This window comes from Dendronephthya gigantea, unplaced genomic scaffold (assembly GCF_004324835.1).
Source record: "Dendronephthya gigantea isolate DGI-Jeju-01 unplaced genomic scaffold, DenGig_1.0 000012F, whole genome shotgun sequence".
Lineage (NCBI taxonomy): Eukaryota > Metazoa > Cnidaria > Anthozoa > Malacalcyonacea > Nephtheidae > Dendronephthya > Dendronephthya gigantea.
The window spans coordinates 904,107-931,942 of NW_021163022.1; the positions used below are offsets into that span (position 1 = coordinate 904,107).

The window sequence follows — 27,836 nt, forward strand, 5'->3', positions numbered from 1 at the left end:
TGCGAAAGTTGATTTGATCAAAGCTTCTTTTACTAACCGCAGGCATTTTTTGCCGTTTTACCGAACTCAGCTCCGTGCGCCTAGTTTCCGATTATATTTGCAAACACATCGCCACATGCAAGGCTAAAGGATATTATTTTGGGCTTTGGCGAACACCGGGCGATTGTACTATGGACGCGCTTTATATGTGTCTGTTTAGCATATTATGCGCGCTATTTTGTTCTGTCGGATATGCGGTGGAAGGTGAGTTTATTTTTTTATTTACTACAATTGCTTGCCCAAACTGCCTATCCTTGTGCTAAATTTTGAAGAAAGCTGGTAGCATAAAAACTGCCGTGTATTATGCTAATCGACTGATACGCGTCTTCTATTACATGCATATCGAACAGGAAAGATTTCTTTAATATTTCTGCTATATTAGCAAATAAGAGCTTTGTCATATTATTACCAGAAGATACTTACGCGTTAATATCTCGTAAAAAATTAAAATCAAATAATATTGTATAATGAGGCGAGATCTGGCATTGTTGACGTTGTGAGGTTCAAGACAGAGAGCGATTGTTATTTCGTTTGTTTATCACAGCAATTTTAGAATTTTAATATAGTCTGCTGACCGACGAGGTTGCCCGATATCTAATATCATGCAATCGGTACTCGTACTACTTAGACGGAATGTTTCCAAAGTGCCTATTCATTTACACATAATTGTCATTGGTTTAAGATTCATATCACATCTTGAATCGGGAGAGTAATATCACAAAGGGAATATATAGAGATATTGACGCACGTTGGCGCACGATGTGAAAATTGAATTCGATCCAATGCATGTACAGAGCTAACTTTCATCGCTTTCATCACTTTGTATTGTAGTACTTGATTCTGTATGCTCTGAACTGTTGAGTATGTTTTATACATATATACATGTAGCGCGTCACCTTTTCCTGTAAGGAAAATGAAGTTCACTTACTTTTAAATTCCTAAAAGATTGGTTTAAAGCAGGCATCTCCGCACCTGATATAGATTACGAGATTATAACATCGCTTTCTCTATTTCAAGTATTCTAACGGGGCCACTGAGGTTAAGGAGGTACCTTTAAAAATTGGACTGAGGTTTCTAAAATCTAGGGCTAATTGTGATACAGTTGGATATTATTATCGTAAAAATCACTTTCAGGTGGTGTCTCCCCTGGTCGATTTTGCATAGTTCTACTGCGTTTGTCACTTCGTGTGTTGTTTTGAGCTGGCTTTGAACCATGACATGTAAATGATCAATTATAAATAAATGAGCTTCAATGCAATTTCGTCACGAGGATGTTATGCAAAATTATATTAATCACAAACTGTTTGATTGTTACATTTCAACTTTTTAACACTGTTAAGAAACAAAATTGCTTGTATAAGGGTTTTAGTTCAGAGTATTATATGTAATCTAAGTGAATAACTTTAAAACAATAAATAACTTTAAGACAGGACGAAATGCCGCACAAATGGTCATGACCTATTTTAAAATTTTGAACCCTGATGTGACTGTCCTGCAGTGTTTCCATCAAATGCAGATTGTGTTTAAAGAAATATACCGATCGTTTACCATACGGCAGATCTTCAAATGTTTAATCTACAAACATGATTATACCCCACGTGTAGCTCAGTGCGTCAACAGAATAAAGAATACTTTTTGCGGTCTAAAACCAAGAGTATCCTAAATAAGTCTAACATACAATTATGTGGTTTACAGAAACTAAGGCTGTATAAGGTATTGTTCTTGGACATAGGCTGGATAAGGTATTGTGGCTATTAGTGCCATTGTTCCAGTCCACAAAGACCTCCACGCCAATCCCATTATTACATGAACACTGAAACCAGATCCGGGTTTATTCGTATTTCAAAGATTAGTAGGGGCGGACGTAGTTAGGTAGTACCATAGAAATAATAGATATTATTTAAATAGATATTATTGTCTATTATTTCTATGGGTAGTATAAATGTCGTACCTCGGTATTTAGTACAGTCCCTGTACCCGTGCGTGTTCTTTATGCACGTTTCACAACTTATTCCAGTCTAGCCCAATCCAGTTCAGTTCAGTCTAGTCCATGTTTAACAACATACCTTTAATTATACGGCGATACTTGCCGCAATGATAACAAACCCAGCAGCATGCTTAATCCGCAAGGCATTAGCACATTATGCGCAAAGTGTCAGTAATGAAATTTTTTTATAGCCTAATTATAGGCCCGTTCACGCACGACCTGCACGAATTAAGAACGGAATATTGTCGAATTGCACTGAATTAATACCTAATTATTTACTCAGTGATGATCGTTACGACCAGAGGTTAGAGGCTAGAAGCTCCATCGTGCTATTTTTAAAACCTATTTTTTGGCAATCGCGTTGAACTTGAAAGTAAATAATTATTTTAACGATTTTGGCCTCAAGTTTTTGACCATTTTATTCGTGAAAAGTCCGAATGGATATTATACACATTCCTAATTTTAGTGTGCAGTGATCACCAATTTTTGCAGTGAAAAAGTAGAATGTGCAGTGATAAAATAAGAAAGATGCAGTGATAAATGGTATTTTCTCAACAGACTTCACTCTGCTGAGGTGGATTCATAAGCAGTTATCCCCCAAAATGCTGGAAATCAAGTCATAGGGACTCAAAAATACAGAAAGCAGGAGGTCCTGCAGACCCCTACAATTCCCCATCTTTAAATTACCAATTTCCAGTTAGGACCATTTTTATCATGCCCCCCTCTCCACTATACTATTGTGATGATATGTGCAGTGATAAAAAATTCTTAAAATTAGCTATGATTATACATATTACACCGATTAGCTTATCTTAGTTTTTTCCCTTTTTTTTAACAGATAAGTCCAGTATACCTTCGACAGAAGTGCAAGAGGTAACTTCTAGGTTGTTATATTCATTCTGATTTTTTTCCTTGATTTCTTTTTCAATTATCAGACGACTGTAGAAACCTCTGGACAACTCAAAAGTGTGACCTGACAAACTGACCATGCTTAAAATAAGGAGAGGGGGGGTGGGGTGATTAATTGAAAACTTCGTAACGTCAGAACGTCACTTCAACTTTTGGGTTCCGACGAAAACTGTGGGGAAGTGCGCGATTACTGTGGCTTCCCATCCCTAAGCAAAGGACGAACTGTATTTCTATCGTAAAGAAAAATAATTGATCTTTCTGTAGGAATCCAGCTTTTATGAAAGTATATTCAGTGAGGTGTTTTCAGATGAGTCTTTGCAAGAACTTCTAGACGATACAGGATCCCCAAGCGATGGTAGAGTAGTTTCTAAAGAGCTGTATTACAATATAAGCAAGAAAGACGATATACAAATAGCTGCGGGAGCAGCATTCGAAATTCCTGAAGGATTGTGGCCGCTGATACAAGGACGAAAGATTATTTATAAAGATTTCAATGAACTGAGTCCACTCGAACAACGGGAGATGTTAGGGGTTGGTTACAATTCATTATTTGTCGTCTCAGACGTCAAACTTTTCATGTCAAAGTCTTTGTTTAAAAGTCTGTTCACACTCGCTTCTGATCTATGGAATGTAGGCTGTTCCTTACAAAGCATTATACTGCATTGTCTTTAGTTCATTTGCTGTCCATATACATTGCAAGTCAACAAACTATAAAAAACATCCATCAGAAGTTAATTAGATCTAAATTGGATGGTGTGAACAGAGTTTAAGTTTTTTTTCTATTCGGCACATGAAAAGATCAACGTCCGAAATGGATTTTACTATTGAAATAGCAGACACATTTAAAAGCCGAATTCATATTAGGGACGGGAAACTCATATTACTTGGTTATTAAAAAAAACAATCTTGATGGGTAAATTTATACGTATGATGGGTCGGGTAATGTTAAAAAGGTATCGTACTAATCATTTCGATAACCAACAATCAGTTTGTTCATTTTCTTTCAGCCTTTTTTCAGCCTGATTTTAATTCCGTCTAAAAATTCGAATTTAAAAGGAGTTTCTCGTCCCACGTTGATCATATTCGGCAAATTTTCTCCCGGTAAAGAGGGCTCAGTTTTCCAGCGGTCTTCGCATAAAAAATTAAAAGCTTTTCGTTTTACGCTCTGCTCTCAATTTTGCGTAAGTTGTCCGCTGACAACATGAGCCCGCACGAGTGGGAGAAACTTAGCTAAGTTGGACCAGCGTGTCCAGACGGAAAAGTTAGACGGGAACGTTCGGACGAGAAACCCGTTTCTGACCGGATTCACATCAGACGAGTTTCCTGTCTCGAATATGAATTCGGCAAATAACGGGAAAGTGATATACATGTTGTTGAATCATTTTTTTGAACTAATAACTAATCATTGGAGAACAATTTTTTGTAGAAATACGATTTAAAAGGTGATCCTGGCAGGCCTGGTATCATTGGACTACCGGGAAAACCCGGTGATCAGGTATTTTTTACTTGCAAACAACCTATCGCGGCACATCAGACAGTGATGCACAAAAATGCATGTTATTGTGAACTGATATGCTATATATTTTCGTAGAGTTTTCAGGGGGGGAAAGGCGCTCTCAATTAGTATTTTTTTACGCACCTCAAAAAGGGTCTCGTGCCGGGTTCGAGGGCGGGGTCGGAATGCCTTTAATTGAGTATACATAATGTTTTTTCAGGGTCCTCCTGGTGATCCTGGACCACCTGGGGGAATCGGAGCTGAGGTTAGTGGTTGTAATACGTCAATATTCCACGCTATTTTTCAACGTGTGGTTAGAGATAATGAGCTGGAATATATTATTATCTTTGGTCTTACATGTAGTCCTATGGTAAAACGTTTCAAAAACTCCACAAAGTAAATGATCTTTCAGGGTAATCAAGGCGAGCCAGGAATGGATGGTCTCCCTGGATTACAGGGCCCTCAAGGATTGCCAGGAGCACGATTGCGAAATGTATGTTCTTTGTTCTTCTTTTTAACTATTGTGCTAGTGCTGATAATAGATTTCATCAGTTCATCCGCATCATTTTATCGTAAAGGTACCTTATGGACTGCCTCGAGAATGGCTAGAACGTTTTGTCGAGTCAATTCGCACTGGTTTGGTAAGATATACTATAGAATAAAAGATATAGCTACTATTTTCTCAAATTATTTAACTCACTGAAATTACTATTAAGCGAATATTTGCGATACATTTTTTTTGAACAAAAAGACCTAAACTATATCATTCAATTTATTCGATCGTCCATTTATTCTTACATGAATTCTTACAGGTGGCGAGACAAAAACATGCTCCGCCTGGCCCACCCGGTCCAAAAGGCTCAATGGGCAATAGGGTAAGTGTATTGTAAGTTTATGAAAGTGTTATTTCTTTAATGTTATTTCAAAGCCATTTACGTCCATTTAATAACGTCCTTTTTAGGGATTTCCAGGTCTCCCAGGTGGTGCAGGTCGCAAGGGAATGAAAGGCTGTCAGGTACGAAACAAAGATCTCAGTATATAACTGGATAGCGGTTTGGATTTATATACGGATTGAATGCTTGATGTTGAAGTGCATGCATTTTATTTTATAGCCAATTTTTGCAGTCTGCTATGTTATTGTAGCCAGACTTTGAGCTAGCGCATTTTCTTTACAAGAGTAAAACGGTTTACCTTACAGGGAATTTCTGGAAGGCCAGGACCTAAGGGAAATATGGGACTTCCTGGGATTGAGGTGAGTGGATAGCGTTATTTTTTCGTGGAGTAAGTGTACAACATCCAAGCTCTTTTCAGTTGCAGTATAAACTAATTCTAAACAGCGTTGCTAAATCTGGATTTTTTTCTGATATCTCGGGGTAAAATGTGAGAGAGGACTAGTAGCTATGTCAAATGTCAACTCAACTGTATTACGATTTAAGACTGATCAGTTAATTAATATGACAGTGCTGTTTATAATTTCATGACTATGCTCAAGATTTTACTCTACACTACATATTATACTACTTAAACCTTTTTACATCAACTTTTAAAAGTTTTTTTATTCTTTCTGCTCTTATCTACCGTACAGCTGCTGCTATGCAAGTTCTTCCCTGTCCCCAAGCGACCAAAATTCGGGCGAGGAGTTCAGTATATCTTGATTTTCTTCGACCATTATTGTAGCAATATTCCCGTCAAAATTTGTAGCTTCATTAAACAAGCTAAAAGGTTCATCCGAACTTGAATTTTCCAGAATGCAGTCCACAGTTCTTATTGTTCCCGTTGAGGCTTCTTCGCTTGGCGACCGTTTAGTGAGATCAATTATTTGCTTTTCTAACTCAATGTTTTCATTTTCGAGTGAAGAGTTTTTATCTCGGAGAATATCATTTGCTTCTTTCGTTTCTTGAATATAAGAAGTTGCCTTTTTAACAATCGAATTTCTAGACAATCTTTTGTCATTTTCTTCTTTGATATTTGGTAGACATTCCTCTAGTGCCTTGAATTGTTTCTTAATAACCATCCGACGTCTTCGTTCGATTGTATTGTGTTTTATTCGCTCTGTGTCACTGTGTGTCTTCAAAGCTTTGGTTTTCATCATTTATAATAAACACGTTTATTGTTAATTAACTAGGCTAACTTCTGTTTGCTTCGGTATATTTGTACTCCACAAATTTAGACGAGATATTTGCATACAAATTCGCAAGGAAATGTCCCAAAGGCCTCTTTCCCAGACTGCTCGATCGTACAGCACATGTCATATATTTGATGAGTGCAAGCTCATTTCGAGGAATCAATACCATAAACTGAGCCTTTAATTTAGAGCTGTTTGCTCCTCGGTTTGCGCGGTATACCGTTGCTATAAAAAAAGCCAGTGAAGATCTTTCATATTTATAAAATTTGTGTCGTTGTGTATACGCCACTATTGGTTCTATATGTACTTGTAGTTCTGAATAATGCTAAGGCATTCAAACAGTAGACTATTCCAACAGTTTCCCATGCACTCAGGACTTCTAGCTCTTCAATTTGCACTGCGTTAATTTTATGTTATTTTCAGGGTGACCCAGGGTCAAATGGTGAACGGGGAGGAAGAGGGATGCGGGGAGAACCGGTAATGAAGACTTTAATTTCTTGACTTGCGACGCGGCAGTTATTTACTACCGTATGCCATTGACAGTGGCAATTTTTTGAAACGCCGGCTTTCGTGGGCGAGCTTAGTTTCCAGTGTGCCCATGCAGTATTGTGATTGCAAGTCAAAAATAACAAACTTTGAAGAATACAGGCTGAGTTCTAATTATAGGAAGGAAATAACCAGGTTCTGTTACCAGCGAGTAAAAGGCAAACATAGTTTTTACAACTGTACAACTGTACAAAGTACAGCTGGTCTTTCGTTGTTGATTCACCTCCAAAACGAGTAAAATGTTCTGTTTTGTTCATTTGATATGAGAATAAAAGCAACTTGTCGCTGCCTTCAAAGGATTGTTTATTTCTCTATATTCAGGGTGATATTGGCCCTAGAGGTACACGAGGTGCAATGGGCGATGCAGGAGAACAGGTATATTTTGAACAAACTCCGTCCCAGCGGGTATAGCAGTTTATCGATTGTCTTAATATACTTGTTTTGACTATGCTATCCTCTGCCACAGAGTGGTTTTACAAAAAATGTAAAGCCTACGCGTAATTTACCGTGCGATGTTCTACGTGTCTGATCTATTGTGTCTTTTAAAAAAGACGGAATAAATTATGTTTTCTACAGGATGAGTAAAAAAAGTGATGCCTTAAGGCTAATTTCCACTCCGGAAAACGAGCAGCGGATCGGATCGGATCGGAACGAAAGATAATCCGCGCGTGCGCCGTCTGTTGAAATTTTTGGCTTATATTGATCCGAAAGCGTCCGAGACCGAATAAAAAAAAGTTCAAACAGTTTTAACTTTTTTTTATCTGATCCGAAATCACTTCATGGATCGGACCAGCTCGGAAAAAAAATCCGATCCGATCCGCTGCTCGTTTTCCGGAGTGGAAATTAGCCTTTATGCGAAATCGTTTAAAGTCCAAGTTATGCGAAATCGTATTATAATAAAAAAAATGTTCACAAGCTATGCGCCATGTCCTTCAACATGACAACCGTTTCTTTCAGCACAATGAGTTTTTCGCCTGTGCATATCACGAAACAGTTTCTAAATTATGTCAGGCCGCTGTCGAAATGGGTTCAATCACGTATTAAATTGTGTTACAACAAATACTCGTTGTTCAGTGGTTAGTTGAACCATCGTGTGTTGTCCAGTTAAAAACTCGTCCAGTTCCATGCAAATTTCTACACTTATTATTTCTCTCAAGATTAGTCAAAATAACCCCAAATAACTCCCAAAAGGAGCACAATTTATGTTTTAGATTAATTAATGTTTACTTATTTGACATGCTTCGAATACCCATGAGTTATTTAGGCAACTTATGTTTAATGATGTGCCTAATTTGAATTTGAAAGGGATCACCCTGTATGATTGATGGCCAAACAGTCGATGAATTGCGAAATCATTGCGGCATTCATCCTACGGCTACGATGTAGACTGGCGCATAAAATATGTGCTTTCTTCGTCGGAAAAATCTTCCTCGTTGAGCTCAGGCAATAGATTGTAAAGCAATGTACCATAATGTAAACCAGTCTTTGAACAACTTCAAGACAAACCTGAGTTAATTTGAAATTTTCTAGGGTCAACCAGGTCGTCCTGGCAACGCAGGATCGCGTGGAGAAGAAGGTCCCAAGGTTGGCATCTGATCTGATTCTATTCCTAGTTTTATCTTAAAAATACACTGTTTTATCGTGGATGAAATGTGAAACATTTCTGTGTATTTTGACTATAATTATATTTTGGCTAACATTATCAATAAATACTAATTTTGCTTGTAGGGTGAAAAGGGATTACCTGGACCTGCTGGCCCGCAAGGATTACATGTAAGTTAGACAATGTGAATGACATAATTGGTCATGATTCGTCGAAATTCACATTCGTCGTAATTTATGGTAATTTGTTGTATGGTGATAAACCTCATTAAGCTTCATGATCATCTCATTATCTATTGTTTGAATTGCATTCGACGCGGCCAAAATGCGACGTTTAACATGGTTTATCCTTTTTAAATGTAGGGTGATCGTGGATCGCCGGGCATGAGGGGACCTGCTGGAAAACGAGGTACAAAGGTAGGATACGCAGGATAAATATTGGGTGTATCATGCTATAGTAAGGGCTTTGTGAGCTGTTTGTCCAAAGAATGACGGTCTTTCAAAACATGAGTTATCGGCTCTGAGATTCAATTTAAATCTATGCAGTCGTATTAAATAATCGTCGAATCCTTCGTAAACTCGAACGTGGAGTAACATGCACCTCGAGAATTCGCAATATATCCGCGGCATATTGATGAGATATCATTTATGATTTTGTTATGATTTTGATAAGGGGCTAAACGTTTGCGGAAACTCAGCCTAGCTGTTAAATAATCCTTAACTTTTGATCAATTATAGTATTGATATAATCATCAGAGCTAAGTTATATCAATATCAATTACTGTACTGAAATATGAAACAAATGCTTGCAATGACAATGATTACGTGACCTGAACTGGTTTATTCAGGTTTGATTGTTCTCTTATAGGGTCCACAAGGTCCGCGAGGTATGCCGGGATATGCTGGTCGTAAGGTAATGTAGTACTAAATGTGTTCATACTATCATATGTACACTAAGCCATTTAGACGTTAGCCTGCGTTAAACTACGTCGAATCTTTTCAACAGGGAGAGCAAGGAATTGAAGGCCCAAAAGGCTTCACTGGAACAACGGGCCAAAGGGTTTGTTTCATATTTTACCTAGCAGTACTTTATGACACGAAATTTTCCTATATGTTCAAGATTGCAAAACTTTAAATAACTTCATAATTTAGAACTTGCTTCCTTTCCAAAATATTGGGGGGAGGGGAGACAGATCGATACAGAACTTGTTGTTACCATAGTTTTATAGATCATGCATTGCGATGTCAAACTGGTGATATTTGCATTAGCAAGCTTGAATATTTTAGTAAAATTTAGTAAAGTTGTCTATAAGATAAAACACTAAACATTTGTGGTAGCATTTCGTAATTATAAACCGCCTGTACCATTGGGCCTAATATTTGGTATTTTTAGGGGCGTATTGGTCCTACTGGTGACCCTGGTAGGAAGGGTGTGAAGGTTGGTTGATGTTTATGGTAAACACAACGTGTACAAATAAGGATTTTTATAGAAAGGCTAACAAATAATTAAACCATAGAGTGTCACAGGTGTTCCATATACAATATTTCAAACGGGATTCCTATCAACGCTCTCTGGCTAACCATGATAGCCCTTTAGCTTGAAAGAGGCTACAGTAGAAGTACGATGTTTGCAGCTAGACTTATTAATTACATTGATTTGAATAGAGTAAAATAAGAACTCGTTGAAAATTCCTTTTTAAATTAGGGTGCACCTGGTCCTCCCGGTCCAGACGGAGCTCTTGGAGACCCCGGAAAACAGGTGGAATTTTTGTTTTGTTGTATACGTGTTCATACGTATACATTTGTACATTGGTGTTTCTGTAATACCTAATAATAATGGTTCTACTTGTGGACATTTAGGGATTACCAGGATATGATGGACCACAGGGGGCAAAAGGAGAAGAGGTGTGATCATAGTTCACATTTACGGCTTTAATGTCATTAGTGTAACACTTGCTTATAATTGTTGGCACTGCTTCTTATTCTGCTGGGGCCGGTTGTATCAAGCCAGTTTAGCTTAAACGGTGGAGAAGTCAAAATTAGATAACACTCTTACATCTCTCTTGAATGAGTCAACTTGAATATTATGCACTGAATATTTAGTTGTAAACAGTATCTTTGTATTAAGGTTAAAAACATTTAGTTTGCTTCTTGAATAAAACGATGGACTTGCTTTCTATTTTGAACTTAACCACCGTTTAAGCTAAACGGACTTGATACAACCGGCCCCTGATTCCCCGCAATTAATCTGCTTATTTTTTCATATTGCAGGGACCACCAGGTGAACCAGGGGAACGAGGTCGTCCTGGCCCTATGGGAAATGCGGTACGTCGTGTCTGAATTTTGAAGAAGAGAAACTTGTAGAACGTCTTTTCTTGTATCTATTGTACGATATTTGGCGTTCCAGCTCGGTATACATGCAACTCCACTATTCACATGCAGTGAAACAAGTGCTAGCTACATTCACCAAGACATCACATATTTGTAATTGTTTCATTAATTTTATTTGTGCTTTTTATAAGAATTTTCGAGTGAATTTCAGAAAATATACGCAAAATCTTTTCTCGAAGAAGCAAAAATATTACACTTGCAAATGCAAATAATAAATACAAAATTCTTACAATTTCTTTTGTACATTTAGGGTATTTCAGGAGAAGCAGGGAAAAGTGGTTTGGCTGGGGATCAGGTGGGTGCATCTGGTTCGTCTTTTGACTCCATAGAAAGATAAAATTTTGCCCACATGTTACTGTCTCTCTGACACCAAGCGTGCTCATGTTGTTCAATATCCAAAAGTGAAATCTTAGTAATTAGAGAAATATCTCAATTTTTAACGTAATTCTTTACGATTTGTTTCCTTCAGTATCGAGTTTCCACGGTATATAAAAGCACTAAATTCAAACCTTTACTTTTCATTACAGGGATTTCGAGGAAAAGATGGACAAAAGGGGATTAAAGGAGTTCGAGGTTCAACGGTATGTCAATAGGAATTCAACCGTTACGCTATATCAATGCTTCGGTTTCTGCATGTTGCTGGTCATTTTGAACATGGCTGAGTGCAAGTTGTACCAGAAAACTGCATGGTGGTTGATGTGTTTATTTACTGGTAACTAAAAAACGGCGTATTCAACCATGGTTGAGTCCGCCGGAAAACGGCTTATTCAACGATGGTCGAGTCCGCCGGAAAACGGCGTATTCGACCATTGTCGAGTCCGTGGGAAAACAGCTTATTCGACCATGGTCGCGAATGCGCCAATTTCCGGCGGACTCGACCATGGTCGAATACGCCATTTTCCGCCAGACTCGACCATGGTCGAATAAGCCGTTTTCCGGCGGACTCGACCATGGTCGAATTAGCCGGAAAATGACTAATTCGACCATGTTCGAGTCCGCCGGAAAACGGCTTATTTGAGCATGGTCGAGTCCACCGGAAAACGTGACTAGTTGAGGTGGGTGCAGTAAACCTATAGTGTTGATTTTAGACCCTTCAGAAACCAAAAACAATCTATTTTAGTACATACACCGCTAAGGTTTTATTTTTATGTAATAATTTTTCTTTTAGAAATTGAATAATATATCATTTTTTCTGTTCGTATCGTAGGGTCCTCCAGGTTTACCAGGTGTGAACGGCAGTCCAGGAAAAGTTGGAAGTCATGTGCGTATCTGAGCATTATTATGATGATGATGAATTTTAATTATTTTTCCTCATTGAGGCTTTTCGAAGCATGTCAAGTATTGCCCTAAATGATAATAAAAAAACATGTTGATTTTATATTCACGTCACAATATATTCAGGGTCTGAGGGGGTTGCCTGGTGAACCTGGTCTCAAAGGATTTCCTGGACCAAAGGTAACTAAATGAACACAAGAAAAAGAGCGAGACCGCGAGATTAGAGTTTTAATTTTGCATACGTTTTTTCCTAAAAATTCCGCAAATTTCAGAACGTCTGGAATGTAATTCCAATACCCAAAACCAAGCACATATTAACATATTACACCATTATAATTTTAAACTACTACATATATATTTTTGTGTAATTTGTCAGCAAATATTTATAAAAAAAACAACAGTTATTGAACTATTTATTTGCACTTAGACTGACGTGTATTTTCTTCTTGTAGGGGGGGTTGGGTGAGCCTGGCGAACGAGGCATGCGCGGACCAAGAGGAGAGAGGGTAATAAAATATTTACTTCATGTATACAAAAATTTACTTGCTCCCAAAAGCTGCCTGAACGTGGACTGAATTATTTTCAGTTCGCCCAGTTCGAATTATCGTAGACGGAAACGCAAACAGAAATATGATTCTGATTTTATTTTACGTCTGATAGGGATTTACAGGGCCTCGGGGAAGACCAGGAAGAAAAGGGTTCAAAGGTGATGATGTATGTATTTACCTAGTCTCGTGATGTTTTAATCCGAAAAAAATTTTGTTTTGACTTTTATAAAACGATACTGCACATGAAGTGTTGATTTTTCGAAGTAAAATGCACGAGTTGAATAAAGTTATATAACTAACATCAATACTGCAACATTCAACGAAAAAAAATTATCCACCAGCTTCCTTGATAAGTTCCAAGGTGGTGGTTGGCTTAACAGACCTTATCCAAGCTGATCCAATAAGGTTTAATCGTGTTTTCATAGAAATCCAATTACTCGTGGTTTGGGCGTAGAGTTAAATAGACAGGTTATAAGCTAGATTTTAGAGGACATGGACTTTGAAGACGACTTGAAAACTGAGGGAAAATGTCGTTATGGACGCTTAGGGTCAACGAAATTTAAGGAAAAATTGTTAATCAATCCTCCGATAAAAAGTAATAATATTTTGACTGTTTTTTCCAAAACTTGGAACGAGTCTGTTACAAAGAAATTTTATAAAATCTCTATTTATTTGACGCAATTGTATATTATCACCGTATACAGGGTCCTGATGGCCCCCCAGGTGCGAATGGAGAAACAGGCTTGGATGTAAGTAAAATACATTGCTGATCAAAAGTATTCAAACACCGTTTTTACAGACCTCATAAAAATGCGTATATCTACTTAAAAACATGCAAAAAGACCAAAGTTGTCGGGTTTTGAATATTTAGTGATTTTAATGCTCATTTAAGAATTTACGCACCTAAAAACTGTTTGTTGCACTAAAACACCTGATTATTTTGAAAATAACAGCCAACATTCTGGAATAGAATCAAAGAGAAACAGTTCTAACAATCAAGTTAATACGATCATAATTGAATTTTGAAAAAGTAGTGCTAGATGCCACGTCTTTGGTGATAAATGTATTTGGGAGTTACCAGTTAATTCCTAAAACTGCTAGGGACAGTATAATATCACGCTGTATAATATAAGTATAGTCATTCAAATAGGTTCTGTTTTAAATTCTGTATGACCATGCTTTTTTGTAAGGGTCAAAAAGAGGTGTTTGAATACTTTTGATCAGTACTGTATATATACATTGCTTCACTAGTTGCTTCGAAGTAACTTATTTCGTATTTGGGATCTATTGAAATAGGCAAGACAACTAACGAATGGCCAGCTAACGAATAAACATGCAGCCATTTAGGACCTTGAATGCATTGTAATTAAATAACAAAATTTTACAAAATGTGTTCTTAGGGTGTCAAAGGTGACATGGGTGTTCCAGGACCTCCGGGACAGAAAGGCAGCCGTGTAGGTAACTGTTTACGTATTGTTCACAATTTATAACGTAAATCTCGATGCTTCGTGCGATCAAATTCCATATTATGATAATGAGAGTTTCCACTCAGATCAATGTCTGAATTTTCGTCGTGGAGAACAGAAAACGATTCTCTTGAAATGGGAAGGAGAGGTGACTTTGGTAGTACGATGATTGGAACTGCATGGGCAAGCTCCAGATTCCTTAAATATTTACAGTTTTCTAAGACTATACTAAAGAAATCGCACTGTAGTTGACGCCTGAGAGAAGATGTCCAATAACGATTTGAAATATCTTCTCAAATCACTGTGCATTATCATCTTCTGATCAAACGAGAACAATGGTTGCTTGGCTTTTGTTGTACTTCGCGCATTTGAAAATGTGGTCATTCGGTATACAGTTCTTATGCACATTCATTGGTCTTCCCTGACTAATATTCTCTTTTCTACTTTCCTTAGCATACTTAGTTTTATAATTCATAAATAGGGTTATGATGGATTTGATGGTTTTGCCGGATTTCCTGGACTTATGGTAACTTCAATTTTCACATGCTCTTTCCCTTTCCAACCTCAACAGTACTCAATCAAAGTAATCCATTATTTTGCACAGGGAGCTCCAGGTCAGCCTGGTGACATGGGATTCCCAGGACCGCCTGGTGATGATGGCATACAAGGTAACCAAGGACCGCCAGGTATACCAGGACCACCTGGGGCTGAGGTAAATAAAGCAAACATAATTTTGATTTTTAAACTTAAAATATTATCTTCACATTTTCGTGTTCATTTATTACCAAGAAAACAGATGTCACGTTAAAACAATACAAAGCGGTAACAATCTTTTAGAAAAGTTGGAAACAAATCCACAGCATGTTTGTTGCAACTTATTTGAATTTATTCTTATGCAGGGTGATCCGGGAGCTCAAGGAGTTCCAGGACCCGCAGCAACAACTAGCGGTATTGGACCACCGGTAATCATTCCTTCATTTCTAAATATGCCTTACGTTAAGCATAAATTGCGCTTCAGTAATTCATTCAGTTGCGTTCATTTTGGCATCCATTAGACTGATATCGATGATTGATTTTACTACATTTATCGTGAAAAATTATAAATTCTTGAGCATTTGAGACAATCTTTGTATTTCCCAGGGTTTGGCGGGACCTCCTGGAAGTAAGGGACAACCTGGAAAGGATGGTAAAGAAGTTAGTGACGTCAACATTTTTAGCTTTCCACTAAGAATATTTACTGTTATAATATATTATAATATATTAACTATTATATAAAGAATATTTCGAGTAAGGGTAAATCTGTTGCCCGGGGGAGAGGGTGATGGAAAGCGGAGTAATTCTTAACTTTTGGCTGATTAAAATTAGTTTGCTAGTCTTGTGCCAATTCTCGATTGATCAAAGTAGCTATCTCCACGTCTTTATTAATAGTTATAGAGAAAATGAATGCTTCATACCTTTGCACGAAGAACATTAATGTTAGGAAAATATAAGTATCAGGGCTACTGGCAAATTTTAATGATCCCTACACTTCTAAGACGCACTGACTACTGTGACACACTTAGAGCAGGTGAAACTGATATTGCCTCGTAATTTCGTACAGGGTGTGAAAGGAGCAGAGGGTGTAAAAGGAAGGGCAGGCCCTGATGGAATAAAGGTAAATATAATGTCGTCCCAAGGTGACCAGGTGGCAACGCAGTAGCTTCTCAAATATTCTCTCATTAAAATTATAGCTGCAACTCACTAAAGCTACAAGAAAACGCCTTCGACAGGCGTTATGTTTAGTCCGCTTAGTGGCGTTATAACTTTTCTTGTGACCAATCTACGTTGAAAGAATGGCACTATGTTTTTTAGACAAGCCAGACGATTTCAAGGAAAATAAAGCACAGGGCTAGAATTATCACAATAGTATCCGAGGGGCAGGGATGGATCCAGCACTAGTGCACTAATTTGCATTACAAAACAATATGGCTATTTTGAGCAGTTTTCTTGTGTCATGCAAATGAGTGCACTAGTGCTGGATCCACCCATGCCGAGGGGAGTTGTGGAAGGGGTGGAATTAACCCCGGGCCACCAGCTAAGAAGGCGCGGGGAAAGTTAACGGAATAAAAATTTGAAGTTTTTTTAAAATTTGGAATTCGAGACTTTGAAGACTGTGTATGACATATAAGCCTGTTTTTGTTTAATTAGTGGTTACATTTTAGGGTGACATAGGCCCACGTGGGGCACCCGGTGAGGCAGGAATAAAGGTGAGTATATTTCATAAGCAATTCTACTTCAATGTTAATTATTACTTCAGACAACACAGTAAAGTTCCTAAAATCCCAAAAGAGATCATAAGCCTTTCACAAGATGGTAAATTTTGTTTGCCCACTCGAGTTATACCCCAGGAGTTACGACTTGCTCCTGTCTCTACTGTACATGCACATTATCGACGTTAATGCGGATATTTAGGGTGGTCGAGGTTCCCGAGGGATAAAAGGTGTAACTGGTTTTACAGTGAGTATCATTCATTTAAAAGTATTGGGTTTACGTGAAACAGGACTCGTATAAAACTTCTTTCTTATCAATTTTTATTGCTAACAGGGTTTGAAAGGAGCGAAAGGGAAGGAAGGCTCATCAGGAATGGGCGGGTTTAAGGTATGACCTATTTAATCTAACTCGTATCACAAAAGGTCCAATTCAGTGTTCAAGCTTATAATTTGGTAACAGCGATATATGATGCAACGCTAATCGAAGGCTTGCAGCTGGTCGCGTAAAATCCAAGGTTGGTCTTCCTAAAAGGCGCGAGGAGAAGCGTAAAACTTCCACGCGGCATTTTATTATTTTTTTACTGGCTCGTATTACCAGCCATCGACCGTCGCGTTGCTAAAATTCTCAAATGCTGAATTTTCGTGTCTGTGATGAACGACAAACTGCGTCTGTCATATTTCATACCTTACCAAAAGTTTGAGATCTCAACCATAACCCTAAACCCCATAGATGTGCTTGATATTAACGACACCCGTTTGCTTCATATTTCATGTCTTATCGTGGTCAAATTATTCTTGAGCGAATATTTTTTCTTTGTCGTTAGGGCATCAAAGGGGACACTGGGCCTGACGGTGCCCAAGGATTCCAAGGACCTAAGGTAGTGTGTAAAAATGATTAATTTGTCAACTTAACTATTGGTTTCTTAGAGAGTAATGTGGTAGAGGGGTGGAAGTTTTGGATTTTATACAGAAACGTATATATGTTGTCAACGTCTTTTTTAATACAATAATCTTCTTGTAGGTCTTTTAATGAAATTTTAATGTACTTAATAGAGTCAAATTTACACCAGGTTATAGGTTCCTGTTACTAGTCTTTTCAGCCGCTGATCTCATCTTTTCAGTAACTTTTATTACCTTTTTCATTCTAGGGAAAAATTGGACCAAGAGGTCCAAGAGGACCAAAGGGAAAACGGGGGGAGACGGTATGTCTTTTAAGTTTTGTAGATAACTTCAGATCACCTAAAGCTTTGAAGCTTTTCTGACTCTATTAAAGAAAGTTAAATTTTTTTAGGGCGAACAAGGAGTTAAGGGAGTTCGAAACAGGGATGGCAAGCCCGGAAAAGACGTTAGTTAAAACACTTTTAGAATGCATCTTGAGTTTTAATAGCGTGACCCAAATTGCCCCCTCATATGACGTCTTGGCAAGATGTGGTTTCAATTGAAATGACCAATTCAATCACGTCAGAGTTTCTATTCATTGAAACAACTCGATCAATTATCAAATTCTTTTCATACCTTTGTTATCATATAGGGTTTGCCAGGTCAGCCGGGAAGCCGCGGAAATTCAGGGAAAAAAGGGGCTAAGGTACATTAGCATTATTTACATTCAAAATAAAGATTTGACTTTGCCTTAAAACAATGGGAAAATAGATCTAGGGTAGTACATGATAACCTAAAAACAACCGATTTAGTTCCACATTTGTATCTGTCTATTTTTCGTATAAAAAACACTTCTTTTTGCAACTGCTCACAGATAGACGTTGTTTTTTGCTGACAGTGCATCAAAAATAGGGTTTGGAGTGATTTGGACTTCCATCATGCATGAACTAAAGCTGTAACGACAACGCCCTTAGTAATTAGTATATTTTATCGATAACTGGCTTTTTGTTGAAAATATAAATTATTCACATTTATTTATTAGGGTGAAGCTGGTCCACCGGGATTAAATGGCAGAGCTGGAAAAAGAGGAGTGCAGGTGACCAGAGGCCTACCACATGGTTTACACAAGAATAATTGATAACCATTTTACTTAAACTGTACCAGTCAATATTTTATGCTAGCCTTTTTCTTTTCTCAGGGAAAAGTTGGTCGTAGAGGGAAGCCTGGTCCGAGGGGATATCCAGGGGGGATGGTGAGATCTTCTTTTATTCTCACACTCTCGTGATTTTCCCTGAACTTTATTTTGTAAATAGAATATTATATGTACATTGTTTTGTAGGGACGACCAGGGCGCACTGGTCCACCTGGAAGAGCTGGAGTGCCCGGTGAGAAGGTGGGTGGCATTTTTATTCCAAAATGCAGATGCGCCAGGATTGCCATTTTAATTTTTCTTCTTTTTTATTTACTTTATACATAAGCAGGGATTTGGGCATGCGCAAATGTTGCAACCATCACTTCAATGCCCCCCCCCCCTAATGGACTGACTGTATAAGTCGGAATTATAGTCGTAGGCAGTTTAACTCGACTGTGTCATGATACTGAGGGTGACAATAAGCAGATCTTAGTGCGAAAATCACATTGTGTCTATAGAAGCACGCATTGGAAGTAAACATTCATAAAGCATGTATTTGTGACAATGTGTTTCATGCAAGTTGTCGAAATAACCCCCATAACCAACTCTCGTGCGATGCTCATAATAATCTGTTTTTATTTTAGGGTGATCGAGGACCATTCGGATTTCGTGGAGAAGCAGGGCCACCTGGTAGTCCAGTAAGTGGATAATTTGAGGCTTGAATAGCGCCTTAGGTGCATTCCAAGGATAACGCATCACTATTTGGCCTTCTACATTGATACCCTCGAATAATACGCAGAGAAAATTTCTTAAGGTTTATACAAAATAATAGACTCTGATTGCACCCGTATTTCCGTATTTATCACAATTTACTCTTACTACTGGGGTAAATATTTGATAAATGTTCTAATAATATATTGTTATCATGTCATACGACGATGGTGTGCGGTGAATTAACTCTAGAACCAATAGACCTTATGCATAATGACGTAACAAGCCGTGACACCTGGAGGGAATTCTGGTCTTAGTAGTAAAGGCGGGAAATTTTGAAGTTTGAATTTTTCGCCTTAACTACTAAACCCAGAATTCCCTGCAGGCGTCACGGCTTGATACGTCATTGTGCATTGAGATGATCTCAAAAATCATTGAAATTTAGGGTATCAGTGGTACACTTGGCCCTAAGGGACAGAAAGGCCCTGAAGGAGAGATGGTAATTATAAAAAGCTGACAAACTGTTTCGTTTGGTTCCTATCATTTGTAAATTTTATCGAAATGTTTATCTCCAAAGCGCAATACGTCTCTTTTATATTATCTTCACTTTGGATAAAAAAATCACCTTAGAAATCATGTTTTCCAGGGTGATGGGGCGCCAATATCACTAAAAGGAAATCAAGGTCTCAAAGGAAGGAAGGTAAACGGTCATGATGTAATGTTCACAGAGAAATTCTTCTTTTCAACTCAATTTTGTATTTTTGTTTTTTTTGCATATTTTAGGGAGTAAAAGGTGACAATGGACCTTTTGGTCGACCAGGTCAAACGGGTCAAAAGGTATAAGGGACATTCACGCTAATTCACGCTTACTGTATATACATTTTTAAAAGAAGGACGAACCTGTCGTAAAGGTGTAGTAAATATGGAGTGCGAGCCACTGAAAGCAACATCTTGATTGTTGAGTAGTGATTACTAAATTTGTTAGAAGTTGTTAAAAAAAATCACTCTCAAAATGAAGGACATAGCATAATCGCATATTCATTTACTCACGGGAAGATTCCAACCCCTCTAAAGAGCTTCTTGCTTTAGATTGGACCCAGGCTAAGCCTGTGGCATTCTAGTGTTTTTTTACAACAGCCTATAAAATTACGTATTTTGGTGAACTAATATGCTCTTTCTTGGCGTTTTTTGGGAAAAGGCCAATAATCAAGTGCGTTCTTCTCACGTAGGGAGAGCCTGGTGTCAAAGGCGATAGTGGACTGCGAGGTGAACCAGGAATACCGGTTCGTATTTATATGTATCGAAATTTGTCTTAACCATTTCATTATTTCTAATTCGAAACGTGGACACAGATATCACTCATAATAAGACTGCGTCCTTCTCGAGGACATTGCCGACACTTGGTGACAAAATAAGGGCCCATTATCTATTAACAAGCATTAAGATTAGTTCACCCCATATCTCATTTTCATAATATATTTGTCTAATGTCAGATTACACACGTATTTATGTATGTTTTTCAGGGCGATACGGGTAAGGAGGGAAAGAAAGGAGACCAAGGTGTTGCAGGGAAACCAGTAAGTGGTTTGTTTAGCATACAGATAGTGGTTTTGTAGTAGATCTGATTTTTACTCGTTGTCTTTTGTTGGGTTTATCTTCTCCAAAAGTGGTCAGAAATGTTAGCAACAACATAAGCGAGTAGAGAATTATAGCTAATGCAGTTGGTAATGCCTCTCCTGCTAGAGATACATTGAACAGATTAAATATAAGGGCACAGTTAAACCTCCCCTCACCTCCCCCGAAGTACCCCAGTCGCTATTAAAGTAAAACTAAAAAAAGACTATTAATTTGGTTGCTACATTAATTCTTTTAGGGTTCACCTGGAGGAAAAGGGATCAAAGGAAAAAGAGGTGGTCAAGGGAAAAAGGTATATCGATTATTGTATAACTTCTCACACATATTCTGAAATATTGCACACAGCTATGCACGATTGGTATCCAGTGATCGACTTACGCGAAATTACATTGGTGTGTGATAATTTATTAAAGAAAATTCACAGATTGATTGGCTAATAGCGATGAGTAAAATCGTTGTAGTCGTATTTCATTTGTGACGTGTATGTGACGTCACACAGCAATGGCGTGACGTCAACATCTCAAGGCAGCAGAGATGTGCATGAAATCTTGGATAATAAAAACACGTGATGTTTTATTATTATTGATTAAACCGACACAAATGCGAGCGAATGTTCAACTTAATGTTCAATCTCATTTAATGATAAACTATAACACTTCAAATTCCACCCTGAAGAATGATTGCATACAACTTATCATGTAGCCTAAATAGGCTTTTAAATTAGCACCCACGAAGCTCGCCTTCAATTTATTGTGAAGCATGTAATTCTGTTCTGATTTCTATCAATGGTTTCTTTCATTCCACATGGGAGAAAGATAAAAAGATCGAGGCTATTTTTTAGGGTATTCCGGGACCTCAAGGACTTCAGGGATCAACTGGGAAAAAAGGTGCACCTGTAAGTAAGAAACCAAGAGGTTGTAAAATCCCAGAAAAATACTAAAATGGACGAAAACCCGTTTCCACGTTCTAAACGTTCTAAGCCCCGTCTGAGGAGTTAGTAGTAAATTCCCACGAAATGAGTGCGTTGTTGTATCTATAAACAGTCTAGTTGAATACTAAATGTTTTCTTACAGGGTAGAAAGGGTAGAGATGGTGTAAACGGTGAAAAGGGAGGACCGGGTGATCCAGTGAGTACACATGCATAGCGTACACCACACATCCCTTTAACCAACCATAACAATCTAATTATATGCTGGCGTGTTGTTCTTTCACAGGGAGCTCCGGGGGATAAGGGAGAAAAAAACAACGTGGCTGGACCAAAGGGGTTGCGGGTAAGAGTTGGGTATACCTGCTTGAAATTTTACATGGAATAGTAGCAGAATATCGTCATTTTATCAAATTTTGGTGCAAGGTTGTCACTTACCACATGCTTTCCAAACTGCATGTTTCCCCTAGGATGACAATAATTACGTTGTTGCACTTGGTGAGACTAAACCTCAGATGCGAAAATAATTTGTTTGAATTTTTATTCATATCTTCATCAGAAATGCATGTTTTATCACCTATTAGCTATGTACTTTTTGCCTTAATTATAATTAAAAACTTTACCGCTGGAATAATTTGCTATTTAAGGGAGAAGATGGTGCACCAGGACCTCCGGGTAATGTCGGGAATACAGGAGCAATGAAAGGCGAAAAGGTTCGTAGTTGAAGCGTATTATTTGCTATAGTCGATAAACTCTTTCGATATCGCTCAGTGTTTCAAATTTGCGCTCGTCAGCCGATACACTGTTAAAAGTCGTGACTTTTCTAATCGTCGATACTGTTTTCATCAAACACCGCTCAGTCGAGTTACTTGCCAGTGCTGTACACTTAAAAGAAGAGAGCTAATGGAGACGACAATGAAATCGTGAAAAACGCACGGGGATTAGGAACTTTGTTAATATTGGAAACCCTAAACTCTGCCAGGTCAATCCTCTGCAGGCTGCATTGCAATATTCTAATAGAAACACATAACGAGATTGGCCTATGTGTCGTGGTTTTGGGAAAAAATCTGCGGAAGAATCAAGAATGTGTCCTGCAACATCTTCATATGCTTTTTTATTCTCTTATTTTTACCTCGTGATGAAGTTAGTACATTTTGTTTAATTTTCTAAAGTGTAAGGGAGACACAACCCCGCGAAACGTGTACACTTAAATGGCACTGGTTTTCGCTATAGTTACACACTTCAATGGTTCTTATAATAGTGGATTATATTTATTCAACTTAGGATCAGGTTGAGAATAAATGCATACATAAAAGTATGGATAATAAATTCACTTCAACTTGTCTTTTAACTATCTATGGATAGTCTTTTAACTATTCATGATGAAAGCTACTGAATGTTATTCTCGTCTTTATTTTATATCATCACCAGGGAGAAAGAGGAGCTACGGGTCCTCCAGGGACATCTGGGACACCTGGACCACGGGTATGATTGTAGATACTTCTTCCAGATAGATAGATATATTCTTTTTGACGTGTCAAACCATAAGTCGGTTCTTTAGAAGTTGGCTCTAAATTTTTTTTTTGTAATCTTAAAACTACGACGGTTTCCTATCGTGCCATACCTTGCTATTTTCGTGAATATTATGTGATAAACTATGATTGTCAAACATATGCTTATACATAATTTTTATTTTGAATAATTTTGATGTTTCTACAGGGTCCACCAGGCCCCAAAGGAAAAGCTGGTGCGCCTGGCGAAAAGGTTATATATCTATAAATATTGGATAAATTTTATAAATATATATCCATTTTGTTTCCATGTTTCCAAATAATATCCATATTTCTCAAACCGAGACAAATGTGGGACCTTACTCTGATAGAGAAAGTCTCTTTCTTAGGGTGACGATGGTGAAAGAGGCACGGAGGGTCAGCCCGGTGACCCAGGTTTGAAGGTAGGAAAACGTTTTTTGCATAGAAAGAACGTTCAACCTTACCAGAGAAAATCAAACATTAATGGCATTATGTAACGTCTAACGTTATCGCAAGCAACCAATCAGATGTTCAAGTCATGCCCGTAAAATTTTGTAAAATTATCAAAATAATAAAGAACTCTCCTGAATGAATAAAATTGTCGATTTTGTAGGGATTTCCTGGGAAAAGAGGTCCGCCAGGACCTGCAGCCAGCGATGGAGAAAAGGTAGTTCGTTCACGTTGAAACATTATAGAGCCTGACAAAAATCATAGCTATTTCCCTCATAAAATGTAGCACATTTGAAAAAAGTTCATCATTTCTTCCATATCAGGGTGATCGGGGGGATCCAGGACCACCTGGCACAGGTGCGCCAGGATTAAAGGTAATTCTGATTCTTATGGTTTTGAAAATGACTTGTTCACGGCAACCACGTCAAGATGAAAACCAAGCTTGTAACGAACAGAATGGTGAATCAATTTTCTATCTAGGGTATAAAGGGTGAACCCGGAGATGCCGGCCCAAGCGGTCCAAAGGGTGAAGTGGTGAGTATTATATTTTCAATATGACAGCAAGGAATCTTTTTTCGATTCTTCTTTGCTTTCAACTAATGTTGACTTCTCTACATAGGGAGTTAAAGGAAGCGATGGACCACCAGGCAATGCTGGTCCCCAAGGAGACCCCGTGAGTAGTAGATAAACGTGATTATGAAAATTATTGAAATGTATATTTAAAATTTCGTTTTTGAGGCATATATTAATATATCGTGGTTCACAAAGAGTCATACCCCTTAATTGGATAGACTGTTTTTGTATCTTTTTGACCGTATTAAAGAGAGAGTTTTACACTAGGAAATGCGAGTATATAGACCTACTTGTGAACTTTTGCTCAGTTAATTTTCTTTCTTCATCCGTATAGGGTGGTCTTGGGTTACAGGTACTGTGGTCTCGGTCATAAACTCATTTATCACTCTATACTTTTTATTATTTATATAGAGAACAATAATTGAACAAAAAACATGCATTGAGTCGTAATAAAAGTCTACATTATGCTATTCTATGGCGGTATTTTACCCCACTGAATCTTGCTATTTACTGAGAAAAAACGCTTTAAATGCTGAAAGCTTTTTTGCATAATGATCACCCCGCACTAAAATATTATTTTCCCCTTGTAGGGAGAGCGAGGGCCACAGGTATGAATTCATATTAGTTTTAGATTTGCGGTAGGAAGGCTATTTGTATATAGGCTAGGTGTACGATATACAGACCATTCTTACACAAATATTTACTGAGATATATTCTTACCCTTTTTTACTTAAGGGTCCACAAGGAGAGAAGGTAGATATATATTTTTATCGCGTTGTTTAACCCACTTGATGTTTGCAGATTATGATTTTTATTTGAAAAGAGCATTAATTTATTCATCTTTTCACCTGACAGGGCGACCAAGGACTTCCTGTAAGTATATAACAGTTCACAGCATAGATTTTTATATTTCATTCATTTCTTTAATCCAGTTTTAAAAATCATTACATTTAATCGATTTTTGTATCGAATATCCTTCTCTACACAGTAGTTCTGAACTGAACTAAACTAATATTAACTTTTCACCTCTAGGGCCCGCCAGGTCCTCCCGGAAAACAGGTACAGCTTGAAGTGATAAATAGATTACAAATATTGAAAATACCATGAAAACAATATATGTATATAAGTATATGTATATTTTTATATTTTCATCAGGGTTTCCTTGCAATTGACAATCTTGCTATCGTATTTCTAGGGTTTTGGATGGAGTGAAAGTTTCTCAAATTATACCAGTGGCGATGGTCCTCCACCAATTGTGAGTCGACTTCATATATTATTATTAATTGTCACTTAATATATATTGTCTCGAAACCTTTACTAGATCTAGGTATATCACTGTTGAAGTTTTTAATGGTAAATAATTTTGAGTATATAGAATTTTGAGTAGTTCTGTGTCTCTGACATAGGAAGATACACAATACCGATATTATCCTTCTGCTTCTAGCAAATCCACTGTTTATACCACAAGGAATTTCGTTAATAATTCATTAGGTCATGGACATAATCCACTCTCAACTTGAGGAAGCTCAAGAGGAATACACTAAGCTACGTCATGCCACAGGAGAACAGGATCGTCCAGCTCGAAGTTGTAGAGATCTGATGACGTACTCGCAAAACAAAAACCTGATGAATGGTAATAATATGAAAGTTGATCACAATTTTTGTGGGTTTCATGAAACGTCATCGTCATACCAGACACATGCATGCAGCAAACATTCATTTCTGTTACCGAGTTGATTTCGAGTTTCCCACCATAAAACCTGAGAATGCTTTTGGTTTGCCTATATACAGCTGACCTTATTGTTCTTTCAGGCATTTACTGGATCGATCCGAACCAAGGCTCTGTCGAGGATGCTTTTGCAGTCTTTTGTGATTTTGATAATGATGGAGAAACGTGTGTAGAATCTGTCGACAAAACAGTAAGTAGGAGTAATTGGTTAGAATTTTCAATCCAGGAGATACCTGATCTTAATCAAGTTTTGTCTTGCAGAGTTCCATTCGATCAAGTGGAAATCTCCAAAATCAAAAAAATCATACGGAATATAAGGTCAGCATCTATTCTTCCACCAGGTTCAATATTCAATTTTCCTCTTTTCCTCAATTGAATCACAGGGCTAATATCGCATCAAATAAATGCCCGGATTAAGAAACGACCGAGACAGAAGTAATATGGATCATTTCCTTCTTCACGCGTATAATGATAGAGCTTTTTCATTTGGATATTTAGCGGGGTTTTTTTTCATTTTTCAAGATAAAATATGGCGGAAATGCCGGTCAACTAAGGTTTCTCCAAGCGCTAACTAAGATCGCCACACAAAAGTTGGAATATTCCTGCATAAAAGGCTCCAGTAGCACTGGCTTGGAAAATGTCATCACAATTCGTGGAATCAACGGCAGAGAAATACCCCGAGAGTCTCGACAACCAAGACTCGATATTCGTACCGATTGTAAGGTACGTCCAATCAATATTAGTCATTGCCTTTTCCTTCCGCGCATGCTCTGAGGCCAGTTGTTCAAAGCCATGCTAGCGCTAACCCTGGGTTAAATTTTATTCCAGTGTTTTAGTTTATGTGCTTCTAAACCACTTCTTGTTTTAAAACCTTCAATTGGTCCAGAAAATATCTATGAAAAATATATTCAACTTTGTAATAAAGAAAAATAAAAAAATTAATGTAAAGATTTGCTTTAACCCAGGGTTAAGCTAACCGACTTTTGAAGAACCAGCCCGGTGGCTTACTTCTCTAAAAAATCTTCTAAACCTGTTTAAACCTTAATTATTTTGTTGAAAGTCCTTTGTATTGACTAGAACTCGCTCAATATGATCGGGTTAGCTCAGAAATAAATGTAACCACGATGTCCGATTACCTGAGATGTCACTGCGTACAAGAATGAGAACAGTATCCACCTTTTTTCTCCAGGTTAATTCAACCGAGCCACAAGGCAGAGGCGTTATTGATGTCACAGTACGGAGGTTTGAACTTCTTCCCATCACTGATTTCTCGCTTTCGAGCTCAGACTCCTTTTATACACGGTTAGAAGTCGGCCCCGTCTGCTTTAGATGACAATCATTAATATTAAAAAGGGAAAACGGAGAGAAACGGGTTGGAAGTTGTAACATTCCCAAGTGTTAATAACAGTTAATGTAAAATGACAGCATTTTCAGCATTTTAAACTCTTGTTGTTTTGCTTATTTTTATGTTTGCTATTGTAGATTAAATGCATAATAAGCCATTAGCGATTGATAAAAAATATCAAGTATGATGTATTCATTAGTATATTGTGTATTTTCTAAATTGACGTCCAAACTAGGTCAATAGCTTTAATATCAGTGACTTTTTTCAGATAATAAATAGATAAATGACATTGA

General features: G+C 37.7%; 1 protein-coding gene across 2 annotated transcripts; it reads left to right on the forward strand.

Moving 5' to 3' along the window:
* The first annotated feature begins 8 nt into the window (after positions 1–8).
* On the forward strand, positions 9–27,836 carry LOC114518890 (collagen alpha-1(I) chain-like). 2 transcript variants are annotated; one of them, XM_028538920.1, is made up of 73 exons: positions 9–243; positions 2,865–2,899; positions 3,200–3,466; positions 4,362–4,430; positions 4,651–4,695; positions 4,843–4,923; positions 5,009–5,071; positions 5,243–5,305; positions 5,392–5,445; positions 5,629–5,682; positions 6,979–7,032; positions 7,423–7,476; positions 8,632–8,685; positions 8,830–8,874; positions 9,067–9,120; positions 9,572–9,616; positions 9,710–9,763; positions 10,097–10,141; positions 10,409–10,462; positions 10,564–10,608; positions 10,975–11,028; positions 11,345–11,389; positions 11,622–11,675; positions 12,302–12,355; positions 12,496–12,549; positions 12,822–12,875; positions 13,030–13,083; positions 13,622–13,666; positions 14,318–14,371; positions 14,865–14,909; positions 14,988–15,095; positions 15,283–15,345; positions 15,524–15,577; positions 15,984–16,037; positions 16,585–16,629; positions 16,835–16,879; positions 16,967–17,020; positions 17,457–17,510; positions 17,781–17,834; positions 17,924–17,977; positions 18,164–18,217; positions 18,554–18,607; positions 18,710–18,763; positions 18,851–18,904; positions 19,288–19,341; positions 19,800–19,853; positions 20,001–20,054; positions 20,138–20,191; positions 20,584–20,637; positions 20,878–20,931; positions 21,228–21,281; positions 21,831–21,884; positions 22,063–22,116; positions 22,204–22,260; positions 22,562–22,627; positions 23,346–23,399; positions 23,634–23,678; positions 23,815–23,868; positions 24,060–24,113; positions 24,220–24,270; positions 24,377–24,430; positions 24,516–24,569; positions 24,804–24,821; positions 25,060–25,077; positions 25,205–25,222; positions 25,325–25,342; positions 25,502–25,528; positions 25,665–25,724; positions 25,961–26,102; positions 26,282–26,388; positions 26,460–26,516; positions 26,721–26,921; positions 27,388–27,836. In XM_028538920.1, the coding sequence occupies exons 1-73, from the start codon at positions 171–173 to the stop codon at positions 27,529–27,531; spliced, it is 4,407 nt and encodes a 1,468-aa protein (XP_028394721.1). In that variant the 5' UTR covers positions 9–170; the 3' UTR covers positions 27,532–27,836. The 2 variants fall into 2 exon arrangements, with proteins under 2 accessions (XP_028394721.1, XP_028394722.1); XM_028538921.1 differs by lacking the exons at positions 9–243; positions 2,865–2,899; positions 3,200–3,466; ... (9 more) ...; positions 8,632–8,685; positions 8,830–8,874 and having other exon boundaries at positions 9,073–9,112.